General features: G+C 44.2%; 1 protein-coding gene across 15 annotated transcripts in view; it reads right to left on the minus strand.

Annotated features, from left to right (window-relative positions):
* PPIP5K1 (diphosphoinositol pentakisphosphate kinase 1) overlaps nucleotides 1-21,901 on the minus strand; it is a 1,126,642-nt gene that overhangs the window by 736,948 nt on the left and 367,793 nt on the right. For all 15 annotated transcript variants that reach the window (XM_069222621.1, XM_069222618.1, XM_069222612.1 and 12 more), the window contains one exon: nucleotides 21,405-21,491. In XM_069222621.1, the coding sequence (XP_069078722.1) occupies nucleotides 21,405-21,491 (87 nt within the window). The remainder of the gene's footprint in view (nucleotides 1-21,404; nucleotides 21,492-21,901) is intronic.

Raw genomic sequence — 21,901 nt, forward strand, 5'->3', positions numbered from 1 at the left:
TTAATGACAGGAATTCTGAGCTGTGCTGTATATTTAGTAAATATGCTGAAATTGCAGAGAGATTAATTTTTATTGAAGAGAATGCTAAATGTGATTTTTGCAAATAAAGTAAATAGCATACAATGTCTTGTATTGATGCTGTAAGAGCATGTTTAGATTGATAGTAATATACACATCTTTTCCATTTGTTTACATAGCACTGTCTGGTAGTGGGTTTTCTTGCTTGTTTAATAACGGTTGATGTGCCCATGTTGGTGCTATGAGTATCATGTTGAGTGAAGTTTGTCGCAACTTGTTGACTAGAAACGGAAGGAGTGGAAGATGGGGAAAAGCGTAAGCAAATCTCCCTGACCAATTGATCCATAGAGCATTGCCCTTGGATAGGGGATGTGGGTGTCTGGATGCAAAGTTTTGGCATTTTGGGCCTGATTACAACTTTGGAGGACAGTGTTAATCCGTCCCAAATGTGACAGATATACCACCTACCGTATTACGAGTCCATTATATCCTATGGAACTTGTAATACGGTAGGTGGTATATCCGTCACATTTGGGACGGATTAACACAGTCCTCCAAATTTATAATCAGGCCCTTTGTGTTTTCACTTGTGGCGAACAGATGTATGTTTGGCATTCCCCATTGTTGAAAGTATTTTTGAAGTACTTGAGGATGAATCTCCCATTCGTGTGTTTGTTGGTGATTTCTGCTGAGGATATCCGCTAAATGATTGTCTATCCCTGGAATGTATTGTGCTAACAGGTGAATTTGGTTGTGGATTGCCCATTTCCAAATTTTCTGGGCTAGAAGGGAGAGTTTGGATGAATGTGTCCCCCCTGTTTGTTTAGGTAATACATGGTTGTCATGCTGTCTGTTTTGATAAGAACATTCTTCTGTGTGAAAAGAGGTTGAAAACCTTTGAGTGCTAGGAAGACAGCTAACAACTCCAAGTTATTTATATGTAGCTGCCTGTGTTTGACATCCATTGCCCTTGAATGTTGTGATTGTTTAAGTGAGCTCCCCAACCAATCATTGATGCATTTGTGTTATTATGGTCTGAGGCATAGGGTCTTGAAATGGCCGCCCTTTGCTTTGATTTGTGGAATTCCACCACTGAAGGGACATGCATGTTTGGCAGTCTATCAACACTAGATCGTGAAGTTGACAGTGTGCCTGTGACCATTGTTGTGCAAGGCACTGTTGTAAAGGCCGCATGTTTAGTCTTGCGTGTGGAACAATTGCAATATATGATGCCATCATCCCTAAAATCTTCATGACAAATCTGACAGTGTATCGTTGAAATGTTTGTATTTGTGTGATTACATTTTGGAATGCTTGTATCCATGTGTATTTGGACATGCTAGCGCTTGCTGAGTATTTAGTATTGCACCCAAATACTCTTGTATTTGTGTCGGTTGTAGATGTGATTTTTGGTAGTTTATTGAAAACCCTAGTGTGTGCAAGGTTTGTATTACGTAATGCGTACGATTTTGGCATTACGTATGATTGTTTGATTTTATTAGCCAACTGTCTAGATATGGAAAGACATGTATATGGTGTCTTCTTAGGTAGGCTGCGACTACCGCTAGGCACTTTGTGAATACCCTTGGGGTTGTTGTTATTCCAAAGGGCAACACTTTGAACTGACAGTGCTTTCCTTGAATGACAAACCTGAGATAATTTCTGTGTGCAGGATGGATGGGTATATGAAAATACGCATCTTTGAGGTCTAGTGCTGTCATGAAATCGTGTTTTTGGAGTAAAGGGATAACATCCTGTAGATTTACCATGTGAAAATGTTCTGACAGGATGTAAAGATTGAGGTTCCTGAAACCAATATTGGCCTGAGGGTGCCATCCTTTTTGGGAATTAGGAAATATAGTGAGTAAACTCCTTTCCCTATTTGAGATTGTGGTACCAATTCTATTGCTTGTTTGAGTAGTAGAGATTGGACTTCTTCTGTAACAGACTGATGTGTTCTGTGGATAGTTGCTGTGACCTTGGTGATATATTTGGAGGAGTGTGTATCAATTCTAGGCAATAGCCATTGCAGATAATTGATAGTACTCAATTGTCTGTGGTAATGTTTTGCCAATTTGTGTGGATCTGTTGTAGTCTTCCCCCCACAGGACAGGTGTGGAGTGGAAGGGATTGCGAAAAGTCACTGGATAGGGTGCTGTGGAGGTTGTTTAGAGGTTTGAAATTTCCCTCTATTTCTGGGGTACTGTCCTCAATATGTGCCCCTAAAATCACCTCGTTGGTATCGTGGTTGGTAGGTTGGTTTTGCCTGTGATGTGGATGTCTCTTGTTGTCTGTGGTCTGAACCCACCTCGAAACTGAGGTTTCCGAAAGGATCCCCTGTATGGTGTGGAGTATAGTGCACCCATTGCTTTTGCCGTGTCTGAATCCTTTCTTAATTTTTCTATGTCTGTGTCAAGTCCTGGCCAAAAAAAATACTTTTTGTCGAATGGCATGTTTAACACAGCCTGCTGTATTTCTGGTTTAAAACCACAGGATCTGAGCAATGCTTGCCTGCGTATTGTGACTGCAGTATTGACACTTCTAGCAGCAGTGTCTGATGCATCTAGGGCAGATCGAACTTGATTATTATTATTTTTTTTTTTATTATTAGTAATGGCTTGCCCTTCTCCCACTACTTGTTGTGCACTCTTTTGTTGTTCTTTGGGGAGATGCTGGATTATGTCTTGCATCTCGTCCCAATGGGCTCTGTCTTAGCGAGCTAACAGTGCTTGTGAGTTGGCTATCCTCCACTGATTTGCTGCTTGGGATGCCACTTGTTTCCCTGCAGCATCAAATTTCCTGCTCTCCTTATCAGGTGGGGGGGCATTTCCTGATGACTGACTGTTTGCTCTTTTTCTGGCAGCGCTAACGACCACAGAATCTGGAGGTACCTGATGGGTAATGTAATCAGGATCAGAGGGTGGAGGTTTATATTTTTTCTCTATTCTGGGTGTTATTATACGTGCCTTAACAGGTTCTCTAAATATATGATCTGCGTGTTTTAACATGCCCGGGAGCATGGCAAGGCACTGATATTTAGAGTGTGTTGAGGATAGGGTATTAAACAAGAAATCCTCTTCTAGGGGTTCTGTATGCATGGTGACCACATGGTATGCTGCAGTCCTAGCTATAACTTGATTGTAGACCGTGCTATCCTCAGGTGGTGAAGGTTTAGAGGGATAGCTGTCTGGGTCATTACTAGGAATGGGATCTGGATCATAAAGGTCCCATGGATCCACATTGTCCTGTTGTGAGTCAAAAGAGTGAATGGGTGACTGCACTGGTGTAGGACTAGTAGGAGGAGAGGTAGGCAGGTGTGGAAAGTGAGGAGGAGAAGATTGAGGAGGTGGTGGTTTCTCATTCTGCTTTGGCACTTTTGCTGGAGGCTGCATAGTGTCCAATTCTTCCTGAAAGGCTAGCTTTCTTTTTGGTTTCAGAGGAGGTGCTGTCTGAATTCTGCATGTTTCTTTATGGATGTGGATCCTGGACTGCCTTTCATCCATAACTTCAAGTATTGGTTGTACTTGATACTCCTCTTCAGAGGTTTTGTGGCTTTCTTTGAGTCTTTTTGAAAGTCCATGCTCCTCTGTCTATGCTGGCCTTTTCGGCTCCAAAGCAGTCTTATTCGGGATCAAAAAAGATGATGCTGTTGATGCTCTCGGCTCCGAAAGTGATTTTTTAATTTTTTACTCCAAAAAATTATATTTGCTAGAGTCGGACACGGAGCTCTTTGTTGCCTCCGATGTTTTAGGAGGAGTGGCCTTTTTCGGTGGCGAACTAGTAAGTTGGTCACCGGTAGTCTTTTTCAGGCTGAGCCATGGCCTTCTGGCAGTGGCGTGCCCAAGGCTGTATGTTTTTGCGTTTGTGAGGGTAAAGGGCAGGCATATTCACATGTTGTCCCGCTGTGACCGGTCTGTCTTCTTCTGATTCCTGTTCGGATTCGGAATCTCAAACCGAGACCGCTGTTTGCATCATTTCTTCCTCCTCCACGTCGAGATGTTCGCTGCTTCTCGACGCCATTTCGAGTCATCGTGCCCTCCTGTCTTGAAAAGTCTTTTTCGATCGGAAGGATCGACAGGCCTCACAATTTTCTTCCCGATGATCCGGCGAAAGGCAAAGATTGCAAACCAGATGCTGGTCAGTATAAGTGTATTTCGCGTGGCACCAAGGACAGAACCGGAATGGAGTCCGATCCATGAGGCTTCCACGCGGTCGGCCTGAACAGGCCCAAGTTGGGCATGCGTGCCCCGAAGGGTGAGTAAAGTTGTTTTTTCCCGACGGTACTGCTGTGTTGATGGAAGATATAAACCCGATCAATACAATACCGATGAAAAGACAGTTTTTAAAAGTTTTCCGAATCGAAATCTCGGAGCGAGAGAAAACACGTCCGAACCCGACGGCGGAAAGAAAACAATCTAACAATGGAGTCGATGCCCATGTGCAATAGAACCGAAGATGAGGAGTCACTCGATCGCGTGACTCGAAAACACTTCTTCAAAGAATAACAACTTGTAACACTCCGAGCACAACACTAGATGGCAGGAATGATGCACAGCATGTGTATCTGCAGCTACACATGCCATCGAACATATATATGTTCGGAGTGTTACAAGTTGTTTTTCTTCTAAGAAGTCTTTTCGAGTCACGGGACCGAGTGACTCCTCCCTTTCGGCTCCATTGCGCATGGGCATCGACTCCATCTTAGATTGTTTTTCCCGCATAGGGTGCGGTAGGAGTGGTAGAATGAGAATAGTAAAGATGTCCATGCAATGGAATAGATATGTATGTACATAGTTTGCTCTAAAGGAATGTTTATTTACATATATACAATTTCTAATTGCAACTTAAACGGCTACAGGCTCCCGGGGAGGTGGCATGGCGCATGTGAATCTGCAGCGGAACATGCCACGAACAGATGTACATTGGGTAAGTGACATTTTCCTTTCGATGGCATGTGTAGCTGTAGATACACATGCTGTGCATAGACTACAAAGCAGTAATCCTCCCAAAAGTGGTGGTCAGCCTGTAGGAGTTGAAGTTGTTTGAAATAATGTTCTTAGTACAGCCTGCCCTACTGTGGCTTGTTGTGTTGCTAACACATCTACACAGTAGTGTTCGGTAAACGTATGAGGTGTGGACCAAGTGGCTGCCTTACAAATCTTTGTCATTGGTATGTTACCTAGAAAGGCCATTGTTGCCCCTTTCTTTCTAGTGGAGTGTGCCTTTGGTGTAATAAGTAGTTCTCTTTTAGCTTTTAGGTAACAAGTCTGTATGCATTTAACTATCCATCTGGCTATACCTTGTTTGGATATAGGGTTACCAGCATGGGGTTTCTGGAATGCGATGATCAATTGTTTAGCTTTACTGAATGGTTTTGTTCTGTCTATATAGTACATTAGAGCTCTTTTTATGTCTAATGTATGCAGTGCTCTTTCTGCTACAGTCTGGCTGTGGGAAGAAGTTTGGAAGTTCCACTGTTTGGTTTAAATGAAACGGTGAAATGACCTTTGGTAGAAATTTGGGATTTGTGCGGAGAACCACTTTATGTTTGTGTACTTGTATAAAGGGTTCCCCAATAGTGAAAGCCTGTATTTCGCTAACTCTTCGTAGTGAAGTGATAGCCACTAGAAATGCCACTTTCCAAATTAAGAATTGGATTTGACAAGAATGCATGGGTTCAAAAGGTGGGCCCATGAGTCGTGTAAGTACAATATTAAGATTCCACGAGGGTACTGGTGGTGTTCTTGGTGGTATGATCCGCTTTAGTCCTTCCATGAGGGCCTTAATGACTGGTATTCTAAATAGTGATTTTGTGTGTTGAATTTGCAAGTAAGCTGAAATTGCAGTGAGGTGTATTTTGATGGATGAAAAAGCAAGATTTGCTTTTTGTAAGTGTAGTAAATAGCCTACGATGTCCTGTATGGACGCGTCTAACGGTGTGATGTGTTTTGCTTGGCAGCAGAAAACAAATATTTTCTATTGATTAGCGTAGCAATGCCTGGTAGTAGGTTTTCTTGCCTGTTTAATGACTTCCATACACTTGTTTGGAACATTTAGACAACCAAACTCTAAGATTTCAGGAGCCAAATTGCTAGGTTGAGCGGCGCTGGATTGGGCTGACTGATCTGTTGTTTGTGTTGTGTTAACAGATCTGGTCTGTTTGAATGTTTGATGTGAGGTACTACTGAGAGGTCCAACAGTGTGGTGTACCACGGTTGGCGTGCCCACGTTGGTGCTATGAGTATTGGTTTGAGTTTGTTTTGACTCAGTTTGTAGACCAGAAAAGGAATGAGTGGGAGAGGCGGAAAAGCGTAAGCAAATATCCCTGACCAATTGATCCATAGAGCATTGCCCTTGGACTGAGGGTGAAGGTACCTGGACGCAAAGTTTTGGCATTTTACGTTTTGTTTTGTGGCAAACAGATCTATGTCTGGTGTCGCCCACTGGCAAAACTAATTTTGTAGTATCGGGGGATGAATTTCGCACTCGTGAGTTTGCTGGTGATCTCAACTGAGATTGTCCGCTAATTGATTGTGAATGACTGGAATATATTGCGCTATTAGGCGAATGTTGTTGTGAATTGCCCAATGCCAAATGTTTTGTGCTAGGAGGCATAGTTGAGATGAGTGTGTTCCCCCTTGTTTGTTTAGGTAGTACATTGTTGTCATATTGTCTGTTTTGACAAGAATGTGTTTGTGAGCCAGAAGAGGTTGAAATGTTTTTAGTGCTAGGAAGACTGCCAGCAGCTCTAAGTGATTTAGGTGTAGTTGTTTCTGTTGACTGTCCCATTGTCCTTGTATATTGTGATTGTTGAGGTGTGTTCCCCACCACATCATTGATGCATCTGTTGTGAGAATGGCGTGAGGCACAGGGTTTCCACCATTGAAGCGAATAGTGTGTTTGGCGGTCTATCAATACTAGATCTTGTAGTTGACCCTGTGCCAGGGTCCATTGTTTTGCAAGGCACTGCTATAAAGGCTGCATGTGTAGACGCGCGTTTGGGACAATTGCGATGCATGATGCCATCATGCCTAGGAGTTTCATGACAAATCTGACTGTGTAGTGCTGATTTGGTTGTATTTTTGGTACCATGGTGTGGAATGATTGTACCCTTTGTGGGCTTTGACTGGCAATCGCTTTTTGAGTGTTGAGTGTTGCTCCCAAGTATTGTTGAACTTGGGCCAGTTGTGATTTTTGGTAATTTATAGAAAACCCTAGTGTCTGTAGGGTATATATGACGTAACGTGTGTGATTTTGACACTGCTGTTGAGTGTTGGTGTAGGAAGTTGGCTCTGTATGTACTATTTCAAAGTAAGAAATAGCATGCACAGAGTACAAGGGTTCCCCTTAGAGGTAAGATAGTGGCAAAAAGAGATAATTCTAATGCTCTATTTTGTGGTAGTGTGGTCGAGCAGTAGGCTTATCAGAGGGTAGTGTTAAGCATTTGTTGTACACACACAGGCAATAAATGACGACCACACACTCAAAGACAATTCCAGGCCAATAGGTTTTTATTTAGAATAATATTTTTTATTAGTTTATTTTAAGAACCACAGGTTCAAGATTTACAAACAATACTTTAAATGAAAGGTATTTCACTCAGGTATCTTAGGAACTTTGAATCAACACAATGTCATGTACAGTTTTGGCAAAAATGGCAATAAGCTATTTTAAAATTGGACACAGTGCGAAATTCCACAGTTCTTGGGGGAGGTAAGTATTTGTTAGTTTTTCAGGTAAGTAAAGCACTTACAGGGTTCAAAGTTGGGTCCAAGGTAGCCCACCGTTGGGGGTTCAGGGCAACCCCAAAGTTACCACACCAGCAGCTCAGGGCCGGTCAGGTGCAGAGGTCAAAGTGGTGCCCAAAACGCATAGGCTTCAATGGAGAAGGGGGTGCCCCGGTTATAGTCTGCCAGCAGGTAAGTACCCGCGACTTCGGAGGGCAGACCAGGGGGGTTTTGTAGGGCACGCGGGGGGGGGGGGGGACACACAAGTCAGCACAGAAAGTACACCCTCAGCGGCACAGGGGCGGCCGGGTGCAGAGTGCAAACAGGCGTCGGGTTTGCAACTGGTTTCAATGGGAGACCCAGGGGTCTCTTCAGCGAAGCAGGCAGGCAAGGGGGGGCTCCTCGGGATAGCCACCACCTGGGCAAGGGAGGGGCCACCTGGGGGTCGCTTCTGCACTGGAGGTCGGATCCTTCAGGTCCTGGGGGCTGCGGGTGCAGTGTCTTTACCAGGCGTCGGGTTCTTTGAGGCAGGCAGTCGCAGTCAGGGGGAGCCTCTGGATTCCCTCTGCAGGCATCGCTGTGAGGGCTTAGGGGGGGTCAACTCTGGCTACTCACGGGCTCGCAGTCGCCGGGGAGTCCTCCCTGTAGTGTTGTTTCTCTGCAGGTCGAGCCGGGGGCGTCGGGTGCAGAGTGGAAAGTCTCACGCTTCCGGCAGGAAATGTGGAGTCCTTTAAAAGTTGTTTCTTTGTAGCAAGTTTCAGTCTTTGTGGAACAGGGCCGCTGTCCTCAGGAGTTCTTGGTCCTTTTAGATGCAGGGTAGTCCTCTGAGGCTTCAGAGGTCGCTGGACCCTGGGGGATGCGTTGCTGTTGCAGTTTTTCTCGAAGTGGGGAGACAGGCCGGTAGGGCTGGGGCCAAAGCAGTTGGTGTCTCCGTCTTCTCTGAAGGGCTGCAGGTCAGCAGTCCTTCTTCGTCTTCAGGTTGCAGGAATCTAGTTTCCTAGGTTCTGGGGTGACCCTAAATACTGAATTTCGGGGTGTGTTTAGGTCTGGGGGGTTAGTAGCCAATGGCTACTAGCCCTGAGGGTGGCTACACCCTCATTGTGCCTCCTCCCTGAGGGGAGGGGGTCACATCCCTAATCCTATTGGGGGAATCCTCCATCTGCAAAATGGAGGATTTCTAAAAAGTCAGAGTCACCTCAGCTCAGGACACCTCAGGGGTTGTCCTGACTGGCCAGTGGCTCCTCCTTGTTTTTCTCATTATCTCCGCTGGCCTTGCCGCCAAAAGTGGGTCCGGGGCCGGAGGGGGCGGGCATCTCCACTAGCTGGGATGCCCTGTGGCGCTGTAACAAAGGGGGTGAGAGCCTTTGAGGCTCACTGCCAGGTATTACAGTTCCTGCAGGGGGAGGTGAGAAGCACCTCCACCCAGTACAGGCTTTGTTACTAGCCACAGAGTGACAAAGGCACTCTCCCCATGTGGCCAGCAACACGTCTGGTGTGTGGCAGGCCGGCAAAACTAGTCAGCCCACACTGGAAGTCGGGTATGTTTTCAGAGGGCATTTGTAAGATGCCCTCAGGGGGGTATTTCACAATAAAATGTACACTGGCATCAGTGTGCATTTATTGTGCTGAGAAGTTTGATACCAAACTTCCCAGTTTTCAGTGTAGCCATTATGGTGCTGTGGAGTGCGTGTTTGACAGACTCACAGACCATATACTCTTATGGCTACCCTGCACTTACAATGTCTAAGGTTTTGCTTAGACACTGTAGGGGCACAGTGCTCATGCACTGGTGCCCTCACCTATGGTATAGTGCACCCTGCCTTAGGGCTGTAAGGCCTGCTAGAGGGGTGACTTATCTATACTGCATAGGCAGTGTGAGGTTGGCATGGCACCCTGAGGGGAGTGCCATGTCGACTTACTCGTTTTCTCCCCACCAGCACACACAAGCTGGCAAGCAGTGTGTCTGTGCTTAGTGAGGGGTCCCCAGGGTGGCATAAGACATGCTGCAGCCCTTAGAGGCCTTCCCTGGCATCAGGGCCCTTGGTACCACGGATACCAGTTACAAGGGACTTACCTGGATGCCAGGGTGTGCCAATTGTGGAGACAAAGGTACAGGTTAGGGAAAGAACACTGGTGCTGGGGCCTGGTTAGCAGTCCTCAGCACACTTTCAAATCATAACTTGGCATCAGCAAAGACAAAAAGTCAGGGGGTAACCATGCCAAGGAGGCATTTCCTTACAGTTGGCTTTTATTAGCCAATCGTCGAGGTATGGGAATACGTGCATGTGTTGTCTCCTTATATGGGCTGCTACTACTGCGAGGCATTTTGTAAATACTCTGGGGGCTGTTGTTATCCCAAAGAGTAATACCTTGAATTGGTAATGTTTTCCTTGTATGACAAATCTATTTTCTGTGAGGTGGATGGATGGGTATATGAAAATAGGCATCTTTTAAATCCACTGTTGACATGTATTAACCCTGTTAGTCATGGGACTGCATCTTATAGTGTCACCATGTGAAAGTGTTCTGATTTGATGAATAGGGTGAGAGTCCTGAGATCTAAAATTGGTCTTAGTGTTTTGTCCTTTTTGGGAATAAGGAAATATAGGGAATAAACCCCTGTTCCTTTTTGAGGGTGAGGTACTAGTTCTATGGCTTGTTTTGTTAATAGTGCCTGCAACCCTGTTTATAACATTGCTAGATGACAGTTTGTGTGCGCTTGGTGGAATATCTGGAGGAAAATTTGTGAATTCTATACAGTAACCATGTTGGATAATTGACAGGACCCCTGTGTCCGTGGTTATGTCTGACCAATGTTTGTGGTAAAATCTGAGTCTTCCTCCCACAGGTGATGTGTGTTGGGGGAGGCTGACGGGCAAGTCACTGCTTTTTATTAGTGGCCTGCTTAGTGGGCTGAAATTTCCCACTTGACCTTGGGAACTGTCCTCTGAAGGACCCGCGAAACGCCCCTCTCTGATATTGTGACTGGTAGGTGGGTGTTGTTTGAGAGGTGGATGTTTCTGAAGACTGTTGTCTGAAACCTCCCCTATATTGCAGCTTCCTGAATGTCCCTCTATAGTGAGACGAGTATAGCACGCCCATGGCTTTGGCCGTAACAGTGTCTTTCTTCATCTTTTCGATGGCTGTGTCCACTTGTGGCCCAAACAGTTGTTGTTGGTTAAATGGCATGTTTAAGACTGCTTGTTGTATCTCTGGTTTGAAGCCTGAGGATCTCAACCAAGCATGGCGTCTAATTGTGACAGCAGTGTTCACTGTTCTATGGCAGTGTCGGCAGAATCTAATGCAGATCGTATCTGATTATTAGATATTGCTTGTCCCTCCTCTACCACTTGCTGAGCTCTTTTCTGATATTCCTTGGGGAGATGTTGGATGATATCGCTCATCTCATCCCAGTGAGCTCGATCATAACGTGCAAGAAGGGCCTGCGAGTTTGCGATGCGCCATTGATTGGCAGCCTGTGATGCTACCCTTTTTCCTGCCGCGTCGAACTTCCGACTCTCCTTAGCTGGAGGTGTTCCATCTCCAGATGACTGTGAGTTGGCTCTCTTTCTCGCAGCTCCAACTACTACAGAGTCCGGGGGCAACTGTTGTGTGATGAACACTGGGTCCGACGGTGTTGGCTTGTACTTCTTTTCTACCCGCGGTGTGATGGGTCTCCCTTTCACAGGCTCCTGAAAAACTTGTTGGGCATGTTTAAGCATGCCTGGGAGCATAGGCAGGCTTTGTTAGGAAGCATGCGTTGTGGACAAAGTATTAAAGAGAAAATCGTCCTCCAATGGCTCTGAATGCATGCTTACGTTATGGAATGCAGCAGCGCTGGCCAAGACTTGGGTGTATGAGGTGCTATCCTCAGGTGGGGAGGGTTTCGAAGGGTAGCACTCAGGGCTATTGTCCGACACAGGGGCCTGCATCGTCTTGCGACTGTACAGTGTGTGTGGGTGACTGTGCAGTGGGCGTGGCAAGAGGTGACATTGTTCTTTGTGGTGAATGTGGAGGAGAAAGTTCTGGTGAAAAATGGCAAGTGGGCGATTTTTCCCTGGCCACTTTAGCCTTTGGCTGTTCAGTCTCTGATCGTCCCTGGAAAGCCAGTTTTCTTTTTAATTTGAGAGGAGGGGCAGTTTGGATCTTCACAGTATCCTTATAGATCTGAATCCATGCCTGTGTTTCGTCAAACTCTTCCATTTGAAGTTCCTCCTCAAATCTGTATCTCTCCTTTAGTTGTTTAGAGAGTCCATGTTCCTCGGGTGTACAAGGCTTTTTCCGGCTCCGAAGCCGTTTTTTTCGGCACCAAAATGCCCATGCTGATGGAAGGCCTCGGCTCAGAAAAGCTTTTTCGAGGCTTCATCGACTCAACAAGTCGATGCCGAGTTTTTTCGGTGACAGATTCTCAGCTCAAGTCCGAAGACTTCGGCACTATTTTGGCCTTTTTCGGTGCCGAAGGTGTAACTTGGTCACCGCTTGATTTTTTATGGGTCGAGCCATGGCCTTCCGGCAAGTGGCGTCCCTGAGGCCTTATGCTTCTTAGGCTGACTGTGGGCTTGGGTCGGGGCAGGCGTACTCAAGTGTTGGCCTGCTGTAGGCGGTCGGTCTGCGTCGGAGTCGTCCGAGTCTGATCCTTGGATGGAGATAGCCATCTCCTCCTCTTCGACGTCGAGGTGTTCGGAACTTTTCGACGCCCTCTGCATCCGCCTCGCCCTACGATCCCTCAAGGTCTTCTTCGATCGAAAGGACTTGCAGGCCTCGCAAGTATCTTCCCTGTGCTCCGGTGACAAGCACAGATTACAGACCTGATGTTGGTCTGTATATGGATATTTGGCGTGGCACTGTGGGCAGAAACGGAAAGGGGTCCGGTCCATTAGGCTTCGATGTCTTCTGCGGTCGGGCCGAAGGGCCGCCGAAGCTGTGTTTCGCCGGTGTTGATGCAAGAGGTTTCCCGATCGAAAACAATACCGGCGCTTTTCAGTGAAATGTAGTCTTTTATCGATTCGAATAACGGAGCGAAGAGGAACACGCCCGAACCCGATGGCGGAAAGAAAACAATCTAAGATGGAGTTGATGCACATGCGCAATGGAGCCGAAAGGGAGGAGTCACCCGGTCCTGTGACTCGAAAAGACTTCTTCGAAGACAAGCAACTTGTAACACTCTGAGCCCAACACTAGATGGCAGGAACAGTGCACAGCATGTGTATCTGCAGCTACACATGCCACCGAACATATAGATATATATATATATATATATATACACAAATTAGTACTACAACGACTACAGGCTCTCAGGGAGGACGCATGTGAATCTGCAGCACTACATGCCTTGAAGCGAGGTACACTAGGTAAGTCACATTTTCCGTTCAATGGCATGGGTAGCTGAAGATACACATGCTGTGCATAGACTAACAAGCAGTTCTCCTCCCAATTAAGCGGTGGATAGCCTGTAGGGGTTGAAATGGTTTGAAATAGTGTTTTTAGCACTGTTTGTCCAACATTGGCTTGTTGTCTTGATATAACATCCACTCAGTAATGCTTTGTGAATGTATGTGGTGTGTACCATGTGGTAGCTTTGCATATAGCTGCCACTAGTATATTTCCTAAGAAAGCCATAGAGGCACTTTTTTCCGAGTGGAAAGTGCTTTTGGAGTTATTAATAGTTGTTTTTTTGCCTTAAGGTAACATGTTTGAATACATCTCACAATCCATCTAGCTGATCCTTGTTTTGGAATAGGAATACCTTGATGTGGTTGTTGGAAAGCAACAAAAAGTTGATTAGTTTTCCTAAAATCTTTTTTTCTATCTACGTAATACATTAGAGCTCTTTTAAGGTCAAGAGTGTGTAGAGCTCTTTCAGCAGTAGAGTCTGGCTGTGGAAAGAAGACTGGCAATTCCACTGACTGATTAATGTGTAAAGGTGAAATTTTGGGTTTGTCCTAAGTACTACTTTGTGTTTGTTTACTTGGAAAAACAGTTCTTCTAGAGTAAATGCTTGAATTTCACTTACTCTTCTTAATGAAGTATTTTCTACTAAGAAAGCAACCTTCCATGTGAGAAATTTAATAGCACAAGTGTCCATGGGTTCGAATGGTGGGCCCATTAGTCTTCGGTCTTGTGAGTACCACATTAAGATTCCATGCAGGAAATGGTGGAGTTCGGGGTGGAAAAATGCGTTTAAGTCCTTCCATAAATGCTTTTATAACAGGAACGCTAAAGAGAGAAGTATGTTGTATGGTTTGTAGGTACCCTGATATAGCTATTAAATGAATTTCAATAGAGGAAAAAGTCAGGTTTTTGTAAATAAAGCAAATAGCACACAATATCTTGTACTGACGCTTTAAGTGGATCTATATTTTTAGGTTGGCAGTAGTATACAAACCGTCTCCACTTATTTGCATAGCCTTGTCTCGTTGTTGGTTTACATGCTTGTTTTAGAACGTTCATACATTCTAATGGAAGCTGTAAATGTCCAAACTCTATGACTTCAGGAGCCAAATCGCTAAGTTGAGTACACTGGGATTGGGATGCCTGATTTAACCTTTGTTCTGAGTTAACAGATCTGGTCTGCTTGGAAGTTTGTGATGGGACACTACTGACAGATCCAGGAGTGTTATGTACCAGTGTTGGCGTGCCCATATGGGAGATAGGAGTATCATGGTGAGAGAGGTGGGATGCATTTTGCTGACCAGAAATGGAATTAACAGGAGAGGGGGAAAGCGTAAGCAAATATCCCTGACCAGTTGATCCATAGAGCATTGCCCTTGGACTGAGGGTGTGGGTGTCTGGATGCAACGTTATGGCATTTTGTATTTTCGTTTGTTGCAAAAAGGTCTATGTCTGGTGTTCCCCACATCTGTGTATTTGTTGCTGCATCCTGCTTAGAAGGTCTGCTAGCTGGTTCTGTATCCCTGGGATGTATTCCGCTAGTAAGTGAATCTGATTGTGAATTGCCCATTTCCATATTGTTTGAGCTAGAATGCACAATTGGGATGAATGTGTCCCCCCTTGTTTTTTCAGATAATGCATCGTTGTCATGTTGTCTGTTCTTATTAAGACTGTCTTGTGTATGATCTGAGGTTGGAATGCTTTGATGGCCAAGAATACAGCTAATAATTCCAAGTGGTTTATGTGATTGTGTTGAGTCCCATTCCCCTTGTATGGTTAGGTTGTTGAGATGAGCTCTCCAACCTGTCATTGACGTATCTGTTGTGATTATGGTCTGTGACAATGGGTCTTGAAAGGACCGCCCTTTTGTTAAGTTGTTGTGATTCCACCATTGCAGAGATTTTTAAGTTTGGCAGTCTAACAACACTAGATCCTGTAACTGACCTTGAGCCTGAGACCATTGTTGTGAGAGACACTGTAACAGTGGTCTCATGTTTAGTCTTACATGCAGTACTATTGCTATACATGATGCCATCATTCCCAATAGTTTAATGATAAATCTTACTGTGTAAGTCTGATTGACCTGGATTTCTGATATGAGGTATTGAAAAGCCTATATCCTCTGTGGATTTGGGTAGGCTAATGCTGTTTGAGTATTGAGAATCGCACCTAGATAAGGTTGAATCTGTGCTGGTTAAAGATGAGATTTCTGGTAACTGATTGTGAACCCTAATGTGTGTAGGGTATCTATTGTGTATTGAGTGTGTTGCTGACACTGTAGAATAGTGCTGGATTTTATTAGCCAATCGTCTAGATAAGGGAATACAAGTATGTGTTGTCTTCTGAGATGAGCTGCTACTACAGCTAGACATTTTGTGAAAACCCTTGGAGCGGCTGTTATCCCGAAGGGTAGTACTTTGATTTGGTAGTGGATGCCTGATATTATGAACTTTAAGTACTTGCGGTGAGCTGGATGTATGGTAATGTGGAAGTAGGCATCCTTCAGATCTAACGCGGACATGTAATCATGTTTTTTTGTAGTAGGGGGAATGCCGTCCCGTAGAGTGACCATGTGAAAATGTTCTGACAGGATATATAGATTTAGAGGTCAGAGATCTAGAATGGGTATGAGAGTACCATCCTTTTTTGGTATAAGGAAGTATAGTAAATATACTCCTGTCCCTTGCTGTGAGATGGGAACCATTTCTATTGCCCCTTTTAGTAATAGAGATTGTATCTCTTGTTTTAGTAGAACAGTGTGTTCTGGGGAGAGTCTGTGAGAAAGAGGGGGAATATTTGGTGGAGTAGAGAAGAGTTCTAGGCAATAACCATTGCAGATAATTGAGAGTACCCACTGATCTGTGGTGATGTTTTGCCAGTGAGAGTGGAATTGTTGCAGTCTTCCTCCCACAGGAGCCGTGTGGGATGTTTGTGAAGTCATTGTTTTGTGGGTGTGGTAGCACTCTCTGAGGCAGTAAACTTTCCTCAGTCTCTGAAGTTTTGTCCTCTGTAAGAGCCTCTAAATGACCCTCTTGTGACCCTCTTGAATAATACTGCTGCGTTTGTTTTGGATGGGAGGGGGAAGCCTCTGCAGTTTGGGATTTAAAACCTCCCTTAAACTGTTATTTCCGAAAGGAACCTCAAAAGGTGTGGTATATAGAGCTCCCATGGCTTTTGCAGTATCTGAATCCTTTTGGAGTTTCTCAATAGGAGTATCTACTTCTGGTCCGAAGAGATACTGTTTATCGAAAGGCATGTTAAGCACTGCCTACTGTATTTCGGGTTTAAAATCCAAGGACCTTAGCCATGCACGTCGTCGGATTGTAACGCTAGAATTAATACTTCTAGCTGCAGTGTCAGCTGCGTCTAGGGCAGATCCAATCTGGTTATTTGTAATAGTCTGTCCCTCTGCTACAATTTGCTGCACTCTCTTTTAGTGTTCCTTGGGTAGATACTGCAAGAATTCCTGCATTTCATCCCAATGTGCCCTGTATTATCTTGCCAACAGGGCATGGGAATTAGCAATACGCCATTGGTTGGCTGCTTGTGTAGCTACCATTTTCCCTGCAGCATCAAATTTTCTAATTTCCTTGTCAGGGGGTGGGGTATCCCCTGAAGACTGACTATTTGCCCATTTCCTGACTGCACTGACCACAACAGAATCCAGTGGCAGTTGCTGCGTAATATAGACTGGGTCTGTTAGTGCAGGCTTATATTTTTTTTAATCAATTCTCAGGGTTAGAACCCTAGCTTTAACTGGTTCTTTGAATATGTCGTCTGCGTGTCTAAGCATACCAGGAAGCATTGGTAAGCACTGGTAGTGTTTATGGGTAAAGGATAATGTATTAAAAAGGAAATCCTCTTCCAAAGGTTCTGCATGCATTTGGACCCCATGGTATGTAGCTGCCCTGGATATGACTTGGGTGTAAACTGTACTATTCTCTGGTGGTGATGGTTTAGTAGGGTAAAGATCAGGATCAATGATGGTATAGGGTCCGAGTCATGCATGTCCCAAGGGTCCACTGTGTCTCCCTGTGAATAGGTCTGGTGGTGGGGTAGTAGGTGGTGGTGAAAAAGAAAGCTGTGGCAAATGTGGTGGAGAAAGCTGGAGAGATGATGGCTTCTCCTTTCGCTTAAATTGTTTTGCTGGTGGTGGAGCAGTATCAAGAGTCTCTGGAAATGCCAGCTTTCTGTTAGTCTGTGGAGGAGGAGAAGCAATAATTTTCCCAGTCCCTTTGTGGATGTGCATTCTTCTCTGCTTACTGTCCATAACCTCGAAAATTGGTTGGGTATCAGATTCCTCTATTTGATGTTCTGTGCCCTTAGAGGATTGTTCAGTGGCTGTTTTGGGCATATGTTTCAAACGGCCCGAAAGTCCTGTCTCTTCTGTGTAGGATTTGTTTGGCTCCGAAGTGGCACTGAGCTGTTTCGGTCCCGAAGATAGTGGCCGAGGTTTCTGCTCCGAAGCCGGACGCGGTAATTTCGGATCTGAAGGTTGTAGGTGTCGGTTCGGAAGTGGAGCTTCTTACTTTCTTGCTCGACTTTGGCACCGAAACAGGCATGGCCTGTTGATGGGGTGACTTGGCCTTTTTCGGCGCCGAACCCAAGGACCAGTCGCCGACTACTTTCTTTCGGGTGGAACCATGGCTTTCCAGCAGTGATGCACCCAAGGCCTTGCTCGATTTTTTTTAAGTGGATGTAGGGGCAGGTGTACTCACATGCTGTGCCGCTGTGATTGGCTGGCTGTCGTCTTCTGATCCTCGTTCGGAGTTGGAATCTTGGATCGAAACAGCCGTCTGTGCTTGCTCCTCCTCCAAGGTGTCGGTGGACTCTGTATATTTCGACACCATCTTGAGTCTTCTTGCCCTACGATCATGCGGTGTCTTTTTAAACCAAAACGAACGGCAGGCTTCACAATCTTTCTCTCAATGTTCAGGAGAAAGGCAAAGATTACATACCAAGTGCTGGTCTGTATAAGGGAATTTTGTGTGTCATTGAGGACAGAATCTGAATGGAGTCCGATCCATCAGGCTATGGCATGGTAGGCCCGAACAGGCCCAAGAAGGGCACAAGTGCCCGGAAGGGCATTTTCTTGATCCCAACGGTACTGTTGGATCGATTGCAGATGTAAACGCGTTCGAAAACAATACCGACGGTATAAGAAAGCGAATATAAAGTTTCTGAATCTAAAGTCTCGGAGCGAGAGGGAACACGTCCGTACCCGAAGGCGGAAAGAAAACAATCTAACAAAGGAGTCGATGCACATGCACACTATCACCGAGAGGAGGAGTCACTCAATCCCATGACTCGAAAAAAGACTTCTTAGAAGAAAAACAACTTGTAACACTCCGAGCCCAACACAAGATGGCAGGATATGCACAGCATGTGTATCTACAGTTACACATGCCATCGAACATATATTTATATATTGGTGCTAGTTTTCCGCACTTGGACAGCATGCAGAGGTTTTAGGGACTGCCCCAGCATGTCCTCGGAAAAGGGTGACATTGTCTTCTTAACCATAGAAGTGAGGGTAGCCTAAACGGATGATCTTTGAGTGTTATTGAGAAAAAAGTCTTACATAGGTCACACTTTCTGTTATGCTGTGGGTGGAGACAGTAAATGCAGTTCAAATGTACATCATCTGTAAAAAATATTTTTCTTACCACAGATCTGGCCTTGTCTGTATTGTCAGTCATGATAAAATAGCTCCTGCCCCAGTTTCCCAAGACAAGAAAAAATAAAGGCAATCCGTTCCTGCCTTCTAGAATAGTTGGGAGAGATTCCAGGAATTAAAAAACGTGTTGGTTGTTTGGGGACAATATTCTGTAGATTCCACCCTTCACTGACTTGCACTGCAAAAAGTCAAGGATTCTCTGCACCTTGCTGTCTGGAGTTTGGTTCACATAATGAGGTGGATAGGATACTTTAAGTACAAAGGTATGATTATATAAAAAAAAAGAAGGTTAACTTTCACAGCTACATATTATGACTGCCATGGATTCCTAGTCTGACTCTGGGAAATGGCCCAAGCATGTGAATCTATTAAAGTCTGAATGCTGGAGTATCATTAATGCATCACTGGTAACAGGAATGGCACCTAACGTGCAAAAACATACATATATTGCCCACTATTGATAAAAAGGAAGCATCAAGATGTTTACTGTAACTGCAACAGATGATCTCTGAAGTGTGTTGGATCAGACTGGTTTAAGTGCACTAGTGCTACTGAACCTGGCTGCATCCTTTAATATTGTGAATCACTCTACGAATTAGGCTGGATTCGGTGGTAATGAGAGACAGGGTCAATCAGCAGACTGAGTCCTAATTTACAGGCAGGTTATGGTTGTAATGCTGCATTCTGAATCAGTACGAAGAGAACTCACACATAAGGTGTCCCCAAGGATCTCAATTAAGGTTACGTTCTTATTGTTTATGTGCAGTTATTCTCATTAAAAGAGACACTCTGGATCCAAATGATACTTCTATGCAAAAGCTGTCCACCAAATTCATTGCAACGTGAAGTGTGTAAAGCTGTAATTTCAGGAGTGTTTGGAGCCACAATAACCTAGATAAATAACAAATGTCAGAAGTTGAGCACTGCATAAATTAAGCAGCTACTAGTATATCAAAGTTCAGAGATGCTGTCCTCACCTTTTGTTCAGACTCAATGGCTCCAAGACCCACCCTAATGTTTCAGGCCTTACCGGAAGAATGTATGAGAAACCTTTATGTGAGTACAAATTTCACCTCTCTGCAGGAGCTGTTTCCTACAAGTGATTGCAGTCCTATCTGGATTTTCAACACTAGGAAGTGGCTGAAAATGCCATGACAACGTCACAAACTGATTCAGACTTTCAGAATTTAATGTAGACACAATGTTACTTGTTTCCGATTGCTGTGAACCACATAATAGTCACAAAGGAAAACAAGCACATTTACACATTCAATGCACTGCAGTATCTCATGGAAAAGGCAAGAAAACATGATACACCACAAGATTAATTGTTGAGTCACAGATACTCGCACACTAACCAACATGTTTCAATAATTCCTTAATTCTCTGCTAAAATGCATCATTCTGTTTAATTCTTGTTTATGTCTGCAGGACTGGGAAGCAATAGTAGCAATATTTCCCTAAAAACGTATAGTAATTTACATCTGTTTGAGAACTGTTTTGACATTTTGCAACACTTTGTTATTTTAATAAAACTGCTTTTTCTTGCTAATAAAAAATGTAGGTCATAAACGCATTGTGTAACATTAAAACCATTTAAATTCAGGAATATACATAAGCACATTAATTGCAATAATTCAGACTGTTCTTCTGACAGTGTGCACTAAAGACGACCTACTTCAGTCCAGGGATGTGTTGAGATTTGCATCTTTGTCAAAGGGATTTCTCAGAACACTGAATAATACTGATAATAAAGTGCTGCTCTGTTATCTACAGAACCTTCGTGGAGCAGATAAAGCATTGCGCCTCCAAGTTTCTGCAGGAGAAGATGCACTGACTGAGTGGCTATGTGGCTCAATGTGTCGTTAATGGACCTTTCCCTTCAAGGTTGTAGCTAGGACTGACCACATTACAGCCACCTAGTGTATTTATGTAGCAGCTCGAAAATACCATGCAAAAATACAACAGGAGGTGCTCCAAAACACTGCTGGTACACAGATATCTGTATTTACCAGTGAAGAACCATCTGCTGATCTAATACATTTCAGGCCACAATTCCCCCATATATAAAGAGTGCAGATAGGTAACTTAGGCATAATGAGATAACGGCGATCACGGTTGCCTGAAACGGCCATTCAGCAATGGGGCCTAAATTGTCTGTTAAACCACTGAATTGCATTTGAACAGATCCTAGTTAGGTACTCACAGAGTGAACTGTTTCAAATCAAGCTTTGAACCAGCACTCACTTTAATAATATCTATTACATGAAAGTAGGTTTGATAAGTAAAATATATAATTTGTGATGCCCAGTATTCTCCATCCGGTGAATTCTCATCTATGAAATGTATGAGTACAGTGTAAGTACGGCTGATCAGGGAATCAGAATCAGCCTTGATAAAAATGTTAAAATCAACCGCAAACTCTAGATGGAAGCGATTCGAATGGAGCCTGGGAGGTATTTATGTTTGGGTCATGGGAGGCCATCCAGCCCTGAAAGCAATCATCTAGCATGCAGACATCTGGGAAAATGCCAGAGTGGTGGAAAAGATAGAGCAGACCATACTGAGAGGAACATGGGCCAAAGGCTTACCTAGGATGCCTAACTTCCATCTTCATCTTTTGTTTTGGGGTGCGGTCTCCATGCCGAATGATTGCAATCACACATCTCAGCTCCATCCTGTAGATGTTATAAGCAAAAGCACAGTCAATTGCTACCTAAACATTTAAAACATGGAATGCATAACAGAAGTACCACACTCAGAATAAACGCTATTGAATGAACTGAAAAAGCATGATTTTAAAATCCTGTAGAATAACATGAATAGGTGCTGATAAATAAAATAATTAGAAATCACCTTACCTGCAACGTTTGACCAAAAGCATTGGGAACACGTCATGGTTTCCATGACTTTAACTGTATGTATTCATGCAGTGTTGATTTGGTGCAGAAATCTAGTGGTGCAAAAGCCTCAGCACTGCAAATAGCTCAACTAATGAAAATACTTATTACACATACATTAATAACCAGTGGGCTAAGAGTTTAACCTGCATATGAAAAATACACATTTAAAAAACCTGGAAAGACAA

The sequence above is a fragment of the Pleurodeles waltl genome, chromosome 3_1 (assembly GCF_031143425.1).
Source record: "Pleurodeles waltl isolate 20211129_DDA chromosome 3_1, aPleWal1.hap1.20221129, whole genome shotgun sequence".
Taxonomy (NCBI): Eukaryota; Metazoa; Chordata; class Amphibia; order Caudata; family Salamandridae; genus Pleurodeles; species Pleurodeles waltl.